At 64.5% G+C, this 15418-nt stretch overlaps 1 protein-coding gene across 1 annotated transcript; it reads right to left on the bottom strand.

The window, feature by feature from the left end:
* Positions 1 to 935: 935 nt before the first annotated feature.
* On the bottom strand, positions 936 to 11814 carry TNNT2 (troponin T2, cardiac type; the record flags this gene model as incomplete). Its single annotated transcript, XM_082834252.1, has 12 exons — positions 936 to 981; positions 1254 to 1294; positions 1690 to 1780; positions 2172 to 2281; positions 3287 to 3397; positions 3854 to 3931; positions 4315 to 4431; positions 4625 to 4685; positions 5789 to 5822; positions 7029 to 7094; positions 10999 to 11009; positions 11777 to 11814. The coding sequence occupies 12 exons, from the start codon at positions 11812 to 11814 to the stop codon at positions 936 to 938; spliced, it is 804 nt and encodes a 267-aa protein (XP_082690378.1).
* Positions 11815 to 15418: the final 3604 nt, after the last annotated feature.

Here is a 15418-nt window from a genome sequence, read left to right as displayed (position 1 = left end):
ATGGAAGGGCGATGCCCAGAGAACAGGAAACTTGCCCTCCGTGCGGAAGAGGTGGCGAGACCCTGACAGTTACCGGCCAGGGTGTGCAGAGCAGGGAGAAACGAGCTTACTCTGCCTGGAAGAGGGTGGGAGGCAGTGCCCCTCCCGGTGCAGGGAGAACTGAGCAGAGGGCCCCAGACGGAGGGACAGCTGCGTGCAGGGGGCCCCAGAGAGCAGGGCGGCCCGCCCCCTCCCGCGCGGCTTCCGCGTCCTCTGCCAACTGGACCAGGGCCCCGTCCTCTTCAGCTCAGGGACCCTGCGACCCCGGCTCGCAGTTCAAGCCCAAGAGGACCTCCAGATGGTGGGGGGAACCGGGGCACGCAGACGGGCCCAGGCCTCTGAGGCGTGAGAAGCCGCCTGATGAAACCGGCCTCCTTCCTCCACCTGCTTCTCGCACCCTGGCCCAAAGAGGAAGACAGCAGGTGTGCACAGAGGCCTCATGGCTCCCGGGAGTGACTCACTCGTGAAGCCTGGGGGCCGTGAGCTGCCGCCAGGGGCTCCCATCACAGCCTCTCTGCCCTGCGGCCCAGGCTGGGGAAAGCGTGGTCATCCCCGGGCCGCGCCCTCTCCCGGGAGCGGCCGAAAGCCCTGGTCCAGGGGCCTGTGTCCCTGAGGGCTGCTGTCCGCCCCGAGTCCCTGCGAGGCCAGGGTGCGCCTCAGTTTCCCTCCCTCTACAGAGCAGTGACAGGATGCCGTGGGTGCGTGGTGGCCTTTATTACTGGCTAGGGTGGGCGTGGGGCGCGGGGGCGTGGTCGGGCACGAGTGCGGCTTCCGGCTGGGCCAGCTCCTGGTCTGCGGCGGGAGCGGGCCTCCAGTGCTGGGGGACCCCGGGAGCCGGGGGTGTGCAGGGCGGGGACACCGCGAGGCGCAGATCCCGGGAGAAGGCAGCTGCGGCTCTACTTCCAGCGCCCGGTGACTTTGGCCTTCCCGCGGGTCTTGGAGCTGCAGGAGAAGCAGGGCCCAGTCAGACAGGACGCGGGGCAGCCCTCCACGGTTGGTAGGTGGGGGGCGTGGGGGGCTGCTGAGGGCTGAGAGGGGCGGGGGGCCACCTGGAGCTGCCCCTAGAGACTCAACAGGGCAGCAGCCTCAGGCGGGGTGGGTGGGGGTGGGGGTGGGGAGCTCTTGGACCCTAAGGGAGAGGAGGAAGGGGCGGGAGGCCTGGGAAACAGGAAGGAGGGGGAAGGGGCAGGGGGGGATGGAGCTGGGATGCTCACACTTTCTGGTTGTCATTGATCCTGTTGCGGAGAACGTTGATCTGTAAGAAAAGGAGGCCAGAGAGAGTGACCCCGCGGCACCCGCTGGGCTCAGGGCCCGGCTGGCCTGGGGATGGGGCGGGCAGGACCGGGACCCCGCTACTTCTCCCGGGACCCCACACTAGGGCCCCGGGCCATCGCGGTGAGAAGTAAGCGGCTGCGTCCCCGGTGAGGTCCCCGCCACCACCTCCGCCGGGAGGCCTGGCCCGGTGCATCCTGGTCCCCCCGTCGTGCGTGCTCAGTGGGCTGAGCTGCTGCCTCGAGGCCAGAAGTGGGGAGACCCCAGGGCTGGAACCCCGGGAAGTGTCTGCTCAGCCGCAGCGAACCCTCAGACTCCAGAAGCACCAGCCAGCCCAGCGGCCACACGAGCGAGGCACACGGTCACACGACGGCTCACCTCGTATTTCTGCTGCTTGAACTTCTCCTGCAGGTCGAACTTCTCCGCTTCCAGGTCGTAGATGGTCTGCCGCAGCTCCTTGGCCTTCTCCCTGCACAGGCCGTGGGCGGGGGCAGTAAGGAGGGGCCTCACCTGCCTCCCTGCTGCTCCGGACCGCTCCCCTTCCCGGCCCTCCCCCACTCCAGGCCTGCCAAGGCCCCCCACCCCGGCTGACTGCAGTGCCCGGGACTGAGGACGGGGCACCGGCGCCGCCAGGGCACAGCCCCGAAGCGCGGAGGGGTGGGGGTCGCACCAACATCTTGCGCAGGTGGGGAAGGGGAGCGGGGCTCTGCCGCCCCGGCCAGCCCGTCGCGGTCCCGCCAAAGCCGCCGACGGAATAAGTGGGGCGGCAGCGCCCCCTGGCGGCTCAGGCGAGCCGGTGCCCCTGCCCTCGGCCCGACGCCCCTCCCTCGCGGGTACAGCCCCAGCGAGCGGGCAGCCACCTCAGCTGGTCTTCGTTCAGGTGATCGATGGCCAGCACTTTCCTCCTCTCGGCCAGAATCTTCTTCTTCTTCTCCCGCTCCGTCTGCCTCTTCCCAGTTTTACGCTCCGTCTGGAGGGGGTGAGAAGCAGGGGAATGGGTTAGTGAACACCCCCTCTTATCCCCACACCCCCAAACCCAGCGGGGACAGAGGCTCGGCCTTGCAACCCACAGGCCAGCAACTGCCTGGGCTCCCCAGGAAACAGACAGGTGGGGGCTCCCTGGACCCCTACCTCCCCACATCTCCCCCCAGCCCAATGCCTTCCCCTCCTGGGGCTCCCCAGACTACAAGGAGGAGGAGGGTTTGAGGACTGGCACCCACCTGGGCCTGCAGAGCCAGGACAGCAAGAGGAAGAGCCAGAGAGAAAGATGCAACAGTGACAGAGACAGGGAGAGGGGAGGGCACAGGGACACAGGCAGAGACACAGGAAGGAGAGGGTTCAGCCGTGCTGCGGGCCACCTTAGTTACTGGACGTGCGTCCGGGGTGGGGTGGGGATGTTTGACAGCAGGGCCCCGCTCGTAGGGTCGCCGTGGGGCGCAGGGGCCAGGAGGCTGGCCCAGTTCTGAGCTGGGGACTTGGACATCTAAGAAAATGTTCTGATGTGTCCCCTGTGCAGAGTTCAACTTCCCATCTCTCCGCCCCTGGGAATGGGGTATCTGGTGGGGGTGAGCTCCCAGGAGCAAACCAGCCTGCGTCCAGGCAGCACTTAGCCGCACTCCAGGGTAGCTCGTCTGACCCTCTCAGAGCAGGCAGGGTGGACATTAACCCCATTCTACAGATGAGCAGACTGAGGCTCCAGGATTGCCTGAGGCCACACACGGTGGATGTGAGACAGGGCACAGGGCCTGCCGGCTCCACCAGCCGGCATGGGGCTAGGGCTGGGAGGGGCAGTGGCGTTCTGGGCTCTGCTCACAGCGCTCATCCCAGCAGCCCCTCCCAGGGAAAGCCAGCTGCTGCGAGGGCCAGCTTCGGGTCTGGCGTGAGAACTCAGTCTCGCAACAGCGGCTGGACATCTCTTCCCGGGATCCCGCGCACCGTCACTCCTCAGGACACAGGACGCCTGGAGGCCCCCCACCTTCTGGATGTAGCCTCCAAAATGCATCATGTTAGACAGAGCCTTCTTCTTCCGGGCCTCATCCTCAGCCTTCCTCCGGCTCTCCTCCTCCTCTCGGCGGGCCCTCTCCTCCTGGTTTCCGGCAGGGAGGGAGTGGATTAGGGCTGGGGGCCGGACACCCTGATTCTGGGCTGGCGCTGGCCGTCCTTGTGGCCAAGCACACTGTCCTGGGGATTGAGGGCGCTCGGGCATGGGGCCTGCTGCTGCACTTTGTTGGCCGGGGACACGGGACTGAGCGAGCGGGGTCCCAACTCCTGACAGTGAGGGTCCCCGCACCCAGGCCAGGAACAGGAAGCCCCAGGGATGGGCGGCATCACTGGGGCGGGGCCCCGGCAGCAGCCGCACAGGACGGGGGCCGCGGCACCTCAGTTCCCAGGGAGCGCGCTGTGCAGGGAGGAGGGGGGGTGCCTTAACCGCTCGGGGCCTTTCTGTCTAGTCGCGCACGCAACGCCCAGCGTCGCGCGGGTGCTCGCCCCAGGCCGAGTCCCTGTCTGCGCGCGCGCGGAGGGCCCGGGCGGGGTCGCTCACGGCCAGGCGGCTCTGCCGCTCTCTGTCTCGCTGCGCCCGGATCCGCTGCTGCTCCGCCCGTTCTGCCCGCCGTTCCTCCTGCGGAGGGAGCGCCCGCTGTGGGACTGACGTCAACGCCTGAAAAGTGTCGGTGGGCTTCTCCGTGTCCCCTGAGTGTCCCCCCCGCCCCGGCCGCTGCCCTGTGCTGGAGGCAGAGGCCACGTCCTGCCGTCGGCCAAGCAGCACGGGAGTAGAGGGGAGAAAGGAAGGCGAACAGCCTCTTGTCCTCCGGAGAATGTTTTGGGATCCCGGAGGTCACCGCATCTCCCCTCCGTGAGTGGCGGGGCGGGGGGGGGGGCCCGGGGGGAGCGAGGTGGGGGGCAGAGATGATGACTCGGCTCCAGCCCTCGGGGGGGAGGGTGCTGGGGCCCCAGGGGCTCTTGCTGAACCACCCCCGGCCCCGGGAGGCGCCCGACACCCACGATCCTGTCTTTGAGGGAGATCAGCTCCTGTTCCTCTTTCTTGCGGTTCTCGAAATGCGCCTCAATCAGCGTCTGCAGCTCATTCAGGTCCTTCTCCATGCGCTTCCGGTGGATGTCCTGCGGGGGGGCGGGGCTCAGAGGCTGCCCACCGCACCCATGCCAGGGGGGAGGGGCCTGGGTCCAGGAGAGCAGCTGGGGCCGGACCCAGGACACTGTTGGGCACTGTGTGCCCCCCGCCCGTGACCTCCCCTCCGCCAGGAGGTCCTGAGCTCTCTCCCAGGGGGCCTGCCCTCCCCAAGCCCCCACTCACATCAAAGTCCACTCTCTCTCCGTCGGGGATCTTGGGCGGCACCAGGTTGGGCATGAACGGCCTGGTGGGCAGAAGGAGACGTGAGCACCAAGCCCTCCCTGGACCAAGGGGCTGCAGTGCTTGGGCGGGCAAGGTCCTCTCCTCCCTGCAGAAACGCGGCCGCCGCTGCGCAGCCACCAGCACGGTGACACCAGCATGGCGTGCATCCAGGGGCCCCCAGGCCGCTCAGCACCAGGGTCCCACGGCGCCTGCACGTGCCCTCACGTTTACCCACAGAGCAGGAACCACTCATCTCACTCAAGGAAGCCGAGACTCTGAGACATAGCGCCTGGCTCAAAACCACCAGCCAGGAAGTAGAGAAGCTGCACGGGTGACAGCTTGGCTGACCCGCGGGACCTCCCCAGGAGCCCAGGAGGCCACGCTGGTCCTCACCCCCTCCCACACTCGCGTGGGACTCCAGGCCCCAGGCGCTGGGCCTGGGTTTCCCGTCTGCCTCATCTGTGTGGAGCTGAACCGAGACACTGCAGCGCTCACAGCAGCGGGGGAACGGGGAAGGGGCTGGACTTCCAGGCCGGGCTAGTTTCAGACCATCCACTCGAGCCGGAAGGCACCGCAGGGAGATGCCTGCGTGTGCTGAGGCGCCGTCAGCTGGCGGCCTTGGCGTTCCCGAAACCCCCATCCCACCCGGCACCCAGAGCTCCCAGGCAGTGTCACGTGTGTGGCAACAAGTTGCCCTGTGTGGCCCTTGGTGACGCTCTGAACCCCACGCCGAGGCTGACGCACACTCGCTGCTCGGCTTCCCCGAGTTTTCCTCCCTCTTCCCCCGGCCCCACCTCAGCCACTGAGGATGGAGTCCTAGCGCTCCTGTAGGGTCGGACAAGGTGTCCACCCAGGGCCACAGCTAGTGCATCATTTTCCTCTAGATGGACACGGTGCTGACGGGGGCAGGGCCCGGAACTGGTGATGGAGTGTGGGTGGATTTCAGCCATCGCCCCCCCCCACCGACCCCACACACCCTGGCAGCAGACGGCAGAGACCCTTGTGTAGTGCACAACCTGTAAAACCATACGTGGCAGTCTCTGCTCGCTGTGCCACCGTGCACTGCGGCCCTGTCCCAGTTGTCCTCCCTCATGAGCCCTCTGCTCCCAGGGCCTCGCCACTCACCTGGGCTTGGGCTTGGACTCCTCCACTGGGCCATCTGGAGAGAAGGGAAGCACACGGCCACGGGGTCAGGAGGCCTGGATCTGGTCCCACTCTGCCCCTGATGAGCCGGGCACCTGTGGGCCTCCGTTTCCCCATCCACCTGTGAGTCCCTCCTGGCCCCGGGTTGCAGGAACACCCAAAGAAGTAAGCCGCAGGGTTGCAGGCCCCACACTCCCTCTCGGGGCTGCTCCCCGGGGGAGCCTTGGGAGACGCACGCACCCACGGCCCTCTCGTTCAGCAGTGCTGGCCTCATGGTGAGGAGGGGTCCAGGGCACGGTCCCTGGGGGTCCTGGCCCCCGAGTCCCCTCCCGAGCCTCTGCCTCCTCGGTTGCCCCCAGACCTCCTGGCGGCCCGGGACCAGGAAGCTGATGGGGCGTGACCCTGAGACCCACCGGCTGCGCCCCTCCAGAGGCGTGACTGGGGCCACCTGCGCCCCTGGGGAAGGCTGCCAGCCAACAATGACCGCAGCAGTGACCCACCCCACGACCATCCATGCCTGGGATCTCCTCCCCCAGACTCCCCACCCTCGAGTGGTTCAGTTGGGCTCCAGGCGCCTCGTGTGTGGACGTGGCTGTGACCACTGCCCTGCCCTGCCTGGGCCCTTGGACATCGCCCCTCTCCCCTGGGCACCACCAGGGCAGCTTCTCTGCAAGGAGGAGCCCGACCTCCAAACACGCATGGTCACCGAGTTGTGTCCTGCCTTCCCCAGCCCCTCCCCCGCCTCTCTGGGGTCTCCCCCAAGCTGCTGGAGGGGCTCCCCGGCCCCCCAGCGCCTCCTCCCAACGCCCAGCGGGCCTCACCTTCAGCCTCTTTATCTTCGTCTTCTCCACCTTCTAAAGAGAACGTGAGAAATCAGTAAAGGTCCTGGTTGCGAACTTACACCCCTGCCAGGAGCCTCCCCGCAACAGGTCCTCAGCCAGCTGTGCCCTGTGGGGGTCTGGGGTCCAGAGCTGTCTGTCTGCACCTGCCCTGGGCCCCAGACCACCGGGACCAGAGGGGCACGTGGCCAGCGTTTACTGACAAGGCGGCCGAGGGCTGAGCCCCGACAGGACGAGTGGCCACCCAGGCTGCAAAGCGCGGTCCAGGCTGCAAAGCGCGGTCCAGGCGGATTTCTTGCTGCTGTAGGAGTGGCTCTGGGGCTCTCGCCACCCCGGGCTCCAGGACAGAGCCCCTCGCACCCTCAGCCTGGGCGGAGCCTCACCTTCAGTGTTGGTCTCCTCCACGTCAGTCCCGCCTCCAGCCTCTTCTTCCACTTCCTCCTCCTGTTCTGGAGAAGTGAACCAGACACAGTGAACACACTCGCGCTGGCAGGCAGAGCCCGGGGCGGAGGTGTGGGGAGGGGGCCAGCGACATCCAGGTTCCACATGAATTGGGGGGTGACTGATGTGACAAGACGGGGGCTACTCTGTTCTTGGTTTAAACCAGAAGTCCGCAAACTACGGCCCAATCTGGCCCCCAGACTGTTTCTAAATAAAGTTTTATTGGAGCACGGCCCAAGCTGCTTTCACGCAACAACAGAGTTCAGCGGCTTCCACAGGGACCAGGTGGCCACAAAGCCTAAAACATTTACTATCAGCTCCTTCTCAGGGGCCTGGAGACCGGCTCTGCACCTGGAGGCCTCTGGGAAGGCCAGGCGGGTGCTGGGCAGCACCAGGGAAGGGGTGGGGGCTGTCTGCCGGGCTCCTTCTGTCGACTCAGCCCCCCTTCTCCACCCCGTCCCCCGGTGCGGCACCACAGGGGTCAGGGGAGCGCCTGTCCCGGCCTCAGACCCTGGAGACCCTTCATCTGTATTTGAAAGAGACCAAAGCAGGACTGCGTGTGGGTGAAGGAGCTGCCCCGCATGTGGACGTATGTACGGTCCAAGGAGTCAGGGGGTTTCTGTTTTCATCCACTTGCTGGCAGGGTGTAGACCCCACCCCAGTCAGGCACTCCGAGTGGATAGACACATTCAACAGCATGGCGCTAGGCACAGGGATGCCTGCAGAGGGTGCTGATGAAGACCTTGACTGAGGCTCTACATGTGGTGGACTCCTGGCGGGGGGCTGGAAAGCCTGGAGCTGGGGGGGAGGTGAGGCCAGCACGGAACTGTCCACACCCCGTGCCTCCACTCCCTGCCTCCACATCCAGCCTCCACACTCGCCTCCACCCCTGGCCTCCACCCCCAGCCTCCACACCTGCCTGCACACCTGGCCTCCACACCCAGCCTCCACCCCCAGCCTCCACCCCCGGCCTCCACCCCCGGCCTCCACCCCCAGCCTCCACCCCCTGCCTCCACCCCCAGCCTCCACACCCGCCTCCACACCCGGCCTCCACACCCCCTGCTTCCACTCTTGTTCTAGGTCTGAGTCCTCTCTGAGGCCGGAAGAGTCCTCTTCTTTGATCCCTGCAGGACCCTTACCTCAAAGAATATCCTTCCAGAAGGGGTGAGAGGGGAGGGCTGGCTAGCAAGGACATGGCCAGGTGTGGGGTCCACCTTCAGGCCATCTTGTTAACACCTCTCCCACCCCGTCTGATGTTTCAGTTCCCACCTCGCCCAGTGGGCGCCCAACACCCCCAAGGGGAATGCCCCAGCTGCCCCCACATCCTCAGACGTCACTACCAGAAAGTTCCCGCTAAAATTCAGTCCGAGTCTGTGCCCGCCCACCCCACCCCGTTCACCTGCAGCTATGCACACTTGCAGGCCGACATCCCGTCCTTTCTGCTCGGGCTGTTTCCAATCCCCCAGCTGCTCTCCCCATGATTCTGTCCCCAGGCCCCTCCCACCCCGGCCGCCCTGCCCGGGGGCTGTCCCCTAAGAGGGAGAAGCCAGCACAGAACAGTGTGTGTGCAGCGGGGCAGACATCGGTCCCCTCTGGATCCTGGACTTGGAGCGGGTGGGGGACTGGCCAGCCTGGGTCCCTCTCGGGAAGCACGGAAAGGGGCGTGGTCCCGGCCGCTCCACAAAGGTCCCCACCCCGGTGCAGGCCCCTCCTCATGGGGTCAACTTGGGACGACAGGGTGGGAGCACAGGGACAGGCAAAGCTGCACTGCTGTCCCGTCCTCTCTCCAGGCTTCCTCTTCTGAGGTCGGGGAGCGGCAGCCACGAGGGGAGAGGCGAGACAGGTTAGCCTGGGAGCAGGACGGGGCAGCAGTGGACGGCGCATGGTGGCGCGGGTGTGGGCCGTGGAGCCCAGGCCCTGACCCACCAACTCCTAGACCCGCTCCGGTGGCTTCCCTGAGCCTCAGGGGTCAGCAAAGGGGAAATAAGTGCACTCCCTTCTCCGTGATGCTCGGCTGTGCACGGGCCGTGGGGGCCACTCAGGGTATCTGGCCACTTCCTGCTTCCAGACCCCAGGGCCCCCGTCTCCCTCCCGTGGGGACAGAGGCCCCAGAGTGGGAACAACGCACCCTTGTCAGACCCCTCCACGCCCTGACCCCGAAGGAGCCTCTCAGGGACCCGCGAGACATCTCCAGTTTCCAGGAGAGGCGGGCACAGGGCAGACTTGGAAGGAAGCTTCCTATGGGAGGAAGCAGGGCCCAACACTCCCACTCTAGGAAGGCCGAATGCCTGTAGAGCTATTATCTCCCAAAGAAAGCAGAGGTCCTGGGATTGTCCATCCCGTAGGCTTAGTGACACCCTTCCAGACCTCGCTCTCTCGGCCGCTGGCGGCCGGGGACTTAGCTACCAGGGAGCCAGGTGTGGTCCCTTCACTGCAAGCAGGGCGGACGCTCCAGGGGCTCGGACCCCCATCGCAGTGGAGAATTATTTTGTTAATTCACAGCCAGGTCCTGCTGTGGGTAGCAGGCAGATCGGTACCAAATCCAGAGTCTATGGCTCAAACCTCACCCTCCAAAACCCGTTGCCAGGAGCTGGCAAATCCCCCAAAGCAAAGGAAAACCCACCTTACGGAGAGTCCCTGCGGGAAACACAGCTGAAGGTGGAGCTAGATTTTTGACTCAAAAAATATGCAAATAGCCTCTGATGTGAGTGGTGTTCCTTGAGAACTGACTCCCAAGGCACGCCCCCCACCCCGGGTTCTCCTGTGAGCGTCTCTGTGTCTCCTCTTTGTCAGGTACCCCTGGAACAGCCTCAAATGCAAGAGGCCCCCACTTTCCCAGAAGCCTCGGGAACAAGGGTCAGCTCCCAAGGCCCCTGGTTCCCTCCCGGAGACCCTCCCCCTAATGTCCATGCACGACGTGCTGACGTGATGCTTTTGAGGGTCTGCTGAGCCTCTAAGGGGCAGGATCCACCCTTCCCCGGGGGCAGAAGCCTGAGGGGCCCCAGGGCCATGCTGGGCCAACTGGGGGCACTGTAGGGACAGAGAGAGGCCTCGTGACCACTGGCATGTGTCGAGTGCTCAGGAAGAAGGGAAGGTTAGGTGCTTGCAGGGAGAAGGGACACCACGCTGAGGAGACCATGATAATGAAAATGATCAACAAGTAGGAAAAGGGCAAAGATCCGAGGGTCAGAGTGGACCCTCGCCAGGTGACAAGGTCTTCACGTCTACGTGACGTGTCTCAGATACCTGGACACCTTCATAATCTCATTTGAAAAAGCATTAAACGGAACGCTTTTAGGTGTGGTCATGCTATTATGGCTACGTTTTCTAAATAGTGCTTATCTTTTAGAGATTCATACTGAGCTACGTAAGCGTGGGGTGATGTTATGATGTCTGGGGAGGATTCGTCTGCTCTAAAATACTGGGCAGAGACAGAGTGAGTGAGAGAAGATGGGCTGTAAGTTGATGGTTGTGGAGCTGAGTGATGGGTGCATGGGGGGGTGCATTTTTCTATTTTTGCCACTTTCATGTGCCTTTAAAACTTTACGTGGTAAAAAAAAATTAGAGAAGAAAAGCAAAATTAATTAATTGGAAAAAATGCAGTGATTCCGTGTGAACCACCTGGTGGGCGATAGAGACAGGTTTAAACCTTTTGCCCCAAGACCTGAGCACCAGGGTTCGGGCTGATCCCAGCTAGGAGCTGGGATTGGTGGAGGGTCTTTGCTCAGCTGAGAGTGGGAGGCGGGGACCATGCGCTCCCTCCACGCCACCCCTCCTCCCCCGCCCATCCGTCCCATACCTTCCATGGTTCCTTCTGCTCCGGGGATGAGACACGGCCACAAGAGAGGAGAGAAGAGACCATCAGTTTCAAAGCAGGCTGTCCTGCGCAGTGAGCGTGGGGCACGCGCTTACCTTCCTGCTCCCTGCGGTGCGAGGGGAGATGCCGTCAGAGCACAGGGCACACTGCACACACGTGTACACACTCCCTGACACCCACACACCACACCCTGGCCTTTTCCTGAAGATGACCCCAGTTTTTGCCCTCCGCACTGGGTGCTGGCGTCCGCCCGCTCTGCCCACCCGCACAGCCTGGTCTGGCCCAGCCTCCGGTCCCGCCGCCTCTGACCACCCCCAGGAAACCTGGCTCAGCTGCTGGTCCCCTGCGCTCTGTCCACCCACTCCACCCGGGGTCCAAGTCCACGCAGGAGGCGCAGCCCCCCCAGGCCCTCCACGCTCCGTGCCCAGGAGGGAGGTCCACGGGGTCCAAGCCATGCCGGCGTTCGTGTCCTTCCTGTGCACCCACTCCCCACAGGAGGTGACTGTTTGATTGGCCGCCAGTGTGTGCCCCCTCCCCGGCGCTCGGGACAGTGCAGGGAACAGTGCAGCGCAGGAACAGCGGCTGCCCGGGGCAGTGATCACAAGGGCTCTGAGGTGGATTCCTGGGGCACGGTCGCTCTGCGGCCTCGGGGTCCTCACGGAACATCTCTGGTCCGTTCTCGGGAGGCCCAGCTCCCAGCAGCAGCCCACTGCCCCGGGAATCGGCTCTTTACTGCCAACCCCGCGGGGCAGCCCAGAGGCACACGGCTGGAAACGAAGGGGTGCAGAGGGGCACGGCCCCGGCCCACAACCGGGCATCTCCCAGGCCAGGTGCACGGAGGGGACGGCCCCCCAGCATGACCCCGGTACTCACCCCTCGGACTTGTCCACCGCCTCCTCCGTGTCCGACATGGTCTCCGCTTCCCTCCGGAGAGAAGAACAGTCAGCACGGGCGGAGGGCTGGCCTCCCGGCTCTGCGAGGAACGCTGGGCCCGCAGGCCACCCGAGACGCTGACCACCCGCCCCTTATCCGCCCGTGACGGCAGCAGAGCCCGCTGCCTCCTCTGTCGGGGAGCACAGCAACCCCTGCACCACGTGGTGACCGTCTGAACCCCAGCTCTAAGCCTCCCCAGCCTTGCCAGCCTTGCCCAGCGGCCAGGGGAGAAGCTCTGCCCCATCCACGCAGTCTCCCCTGGGAGTGGCCCAGCGTGGCATGGACGGTAACTAGGCAACAGAAAGGAGCAAACCGGGGGTGCAGCCGACACACCAGACGAACCTCCAGGGAATTACTCTCCCTGGGGGGAAGGAAAAGCCGGGGCACGTGGTTCCCTCTAGAGAAGGAACATTCTCGAAACGGCAAAGCTGTAGAAGTGGAGAACAGATTGGTGGCCGTGGGGGGGCTGGGAGGGAGGTGGGCGTGGAAGGAAAAGGCACACGAGGGACGTCTGTGGCTCTAGAACTGCTCGGTATCTCTGGTGGTGGATCCTCGGGCCTGCACAGGCTAAAGCGGAAGGGAATTCCACACTCGCACTCACACACACAAAGTCGAAGGAGAGCGGGGAATCCGTGTACGATCACGGATGGTGCTTCCACGTCCCGCTGTGATGTGGTCCTGGCTGTGCAAGCGTTCCCGCGGGGGACACTGGGAAGTGGGTGTGGGTCTCACGGCAGCGTGTTTATCTACACCCGCTCAGTAAAAATTCCAGCTCGATGGAGTTTCTCTGGGGAAGCTCTCGTTTTGAGATGCTCCCCCTACTACACTAGGAACAGAAAATCAAGACTCTCCTGTCAGCTGAGCATTGGGGCAAGTCTTCCCAAAGCGCAGACAGAGTGGCCGCATCCTGGCTGCCCAGCCCAGAGGTCTGTGAGGACCACGCTGACACCGAGGAAAGCGTTTTACCGTCACTTCCCCGCAATGACGGGGAGAAGCCAAGGGAGCGGTGGAGACTGCCCGCATGGGACTGGGAGGCTGACCTGGCTTTGAACGCCGGCTCCGCCTCACATTTGCCTGTGACCTTGGAAAGGTCGTTGACCTCCCTACACCTCAGGCCCCTCTTCCCCGAAGGGGTGATGCCAGGTTGCTCCTGACTCTGCCCCACTGGCACCCGGCGCTGCAGCCACCAGCTTCCAACTCAGCCTGCGGTGACAGCGGCACGGAGAGCGGTGCTCACACCCACACCACCTGTCCCCGCACACCCCACTGTCCCGGCCGAGACCCGCCCCAGGCACCCATCTGCGGACACGCAGTGAGCCACGACTCTGGCGGGTGGCGTGATGTCCACTGCAAGGCAGCCCCTCCGAGGCCGAGAAGTTCTGAAGGAGCCTCTGCCCCGCGGCCCCTCTGGCGGAAGACCGCCGCAGCCTCGGACCGGCTGCTCTTTTGAACCTGGCTCAGTTCGTCCAGTCCTGCTGGGTCAGGGCAAGCACTGCAGCGGGCCAGCCCCCCTCGCCGGAGCCGGTGGGGCAGTGAGGGCGGGGCCAGGCACAGGGAGCTTTGCACAGAAGCTGGCTCCCCCGGGTGAGGGTGGCAGTGGGTGAGAAGAAGAGATGTCAGATGTGTAGGGTGTCCTGAGAAGACATACCCCAGAGGGTCTTCAGATGGGGCCTTGCGGGGAGAGTGGCAGGGGAAGAGCCCCCAGCCCAGAGGGGCTGGGGGGTCTGGCAGATGAAGCACTGCCTGGAGCCCCAGGGAAGTAGCCAGAATCAGTGGCCCGAGAACTGGGGAGCCCCTCCCTGAACCCCGGGTGGAGTCTGTCACCTTGGCGCAGGGAGGTTTCCCAGGGAAGGTGCGTGGCCAGACTGGGGCTTGGGGTCTCTCTCTCCTCTCCTGCCCGCCCACCCACCGGCTCAGAGCCATGGGGCACAGCCCCGGAGACCGCCCCCTGCTCCTCTGAGCACTGTCCAGCTCCTAAAAATAGCCTGCCGGCCACGGGGTGTGGGAGGGGGGCTTTCAGCAGAGGAGGCAGCCAAGACAATTGTTCAGGGGACTGGGGACAGGAAGGCGACGGGCCCGGGCGGGGCTCCAGCTTGGAGGCCGTGGAGAACCCGGCAGGCGAGGTACCAGGATGCCCACGCCCGGGCCCCCACCTGCCACCGCAGGCTGATTTCTAGCCGGTCTCCCTCACGGCCAAGAGAGTGGGGGCACATTTCTTGGGGAGTAAAGCAAAAATGATAGAAGGCAGAGAGGATGCTGGCCATGCGGTCAAAAGAGCTGGGTTTAAAACCCAGTTTTTGCTGTGTGACCTTAGTTAAGTCACTTAACCTCTCTGGACCTCAGTTAACCTGTCTATAAAACAGAGGAATGGGGGTCCCATCCCTCAGCCCTTGTCCCCAGCATTCAACTGGAACCTTCCTAAGCCTGCAGCTGTTGGCCCACCAGCAGAGCTAGGCCAGGGGCAGTAGGCAACTTGATCCTCTCAGATTCCTCTTCTGCCAGGAGAGAACGAGGCCTTGCCCTATAAGACCCAAGACCCGGGTCAGAGGAGGAATTCAGGAGGTCAGGTGCTTCCCAGCTGCACTAGGACAGGAATGTGCTTTGAGATTCCCCGCGCTCCAGGCAGCCCCTTTCCCAGTCTGTCTTCAGCCTGCCCAGGAGAAGAGGGAATGGCTCTCCCTCCGGAGGAGCTTAGAGCAAGTGCTCTCCCCGGGGTGTATGGAGGTGGATGGGGCAAGGGTCACACTCGCAGGGACCCTGGGGTGGGGGGCAGCTGGGCTCAGGGTTAACCCTCTAACCCAGTGAGCTGGGTTCACCCCCCATGAAGGGGTCTCCCAAGGGGGTCTCTCCCCATTGCTCAGCCCGTGCCCTGCCTGGGGAGGGGTGCAGTCCTGGGTCTGGGAGGGCGGATGAACCCCGCCCGTGTCTGCCTGGAGGGGCCTCCAGGGGCCCCTGCTGCCTCAGGACGGTGTCTGAATTCCGGGAAAAGAGAATTCGGCCACAAGGACTGTTCTGACTGATGAGAACAAAACCTCGCTCTGCTCTCTGGGGATCGAGAGGGACCCCTTCCCCGGGAAGCCCCAGGGGCCCTCTGCCTGGAGGGGGAGTCCCCATGGGTTGGAGCATCAGGTATCCAGAGGCCTGGCAATTATCTATCCCTCCTACCAATGAGGAAGCTGAGGCCCGGGGAAGGAAAGCCGCTCGCCCGAGACTTTCCAGCAAAACCACCTTCGTTGACAGATCCCAGACACAAACCCAAGCCTCCAACCTCTCCCTGAGGGCCCTTTAAACTAGTCTCAGAGTCCTATCCCTGCAACACCTCCTCGGAAGCACCCAGGGGAACGGGGCCTCCCCCAGCTCTGACATCCTCTCAGAGAGGACTCGGGGACTCAGGACAGAAGGGCCAGGCCACAGGACACCCGTCCGCTCTCCAGCGTCTGCCCGAGCCTTACCCAGAGCAGGAGCTGCCGAAGACCGGTCCTGCGGTGTCCGCAGCCTCGCAGGGTCTGGACGAGGGCAGGGGATGGAGAGGGCTTTAAGCAGACACGCGGTCGGCCGGGAGCCAAGCCCCGCGGTGGAGGA

This window comes from Leucopleurus acutus (assembly GCF_964270905.1).
Source record: "Leucopleurus acutus genome assembly, chromosome: 2".
NCBI lineage: Eukaryota > Metazoa > Chordata > Mammalia > Artiodactyla > Delphinidae > Leucopleurus > Leucopleurus acutus.
This window is presented reverse-complemented; position numbering and strand designations above follow the sequence as displayed.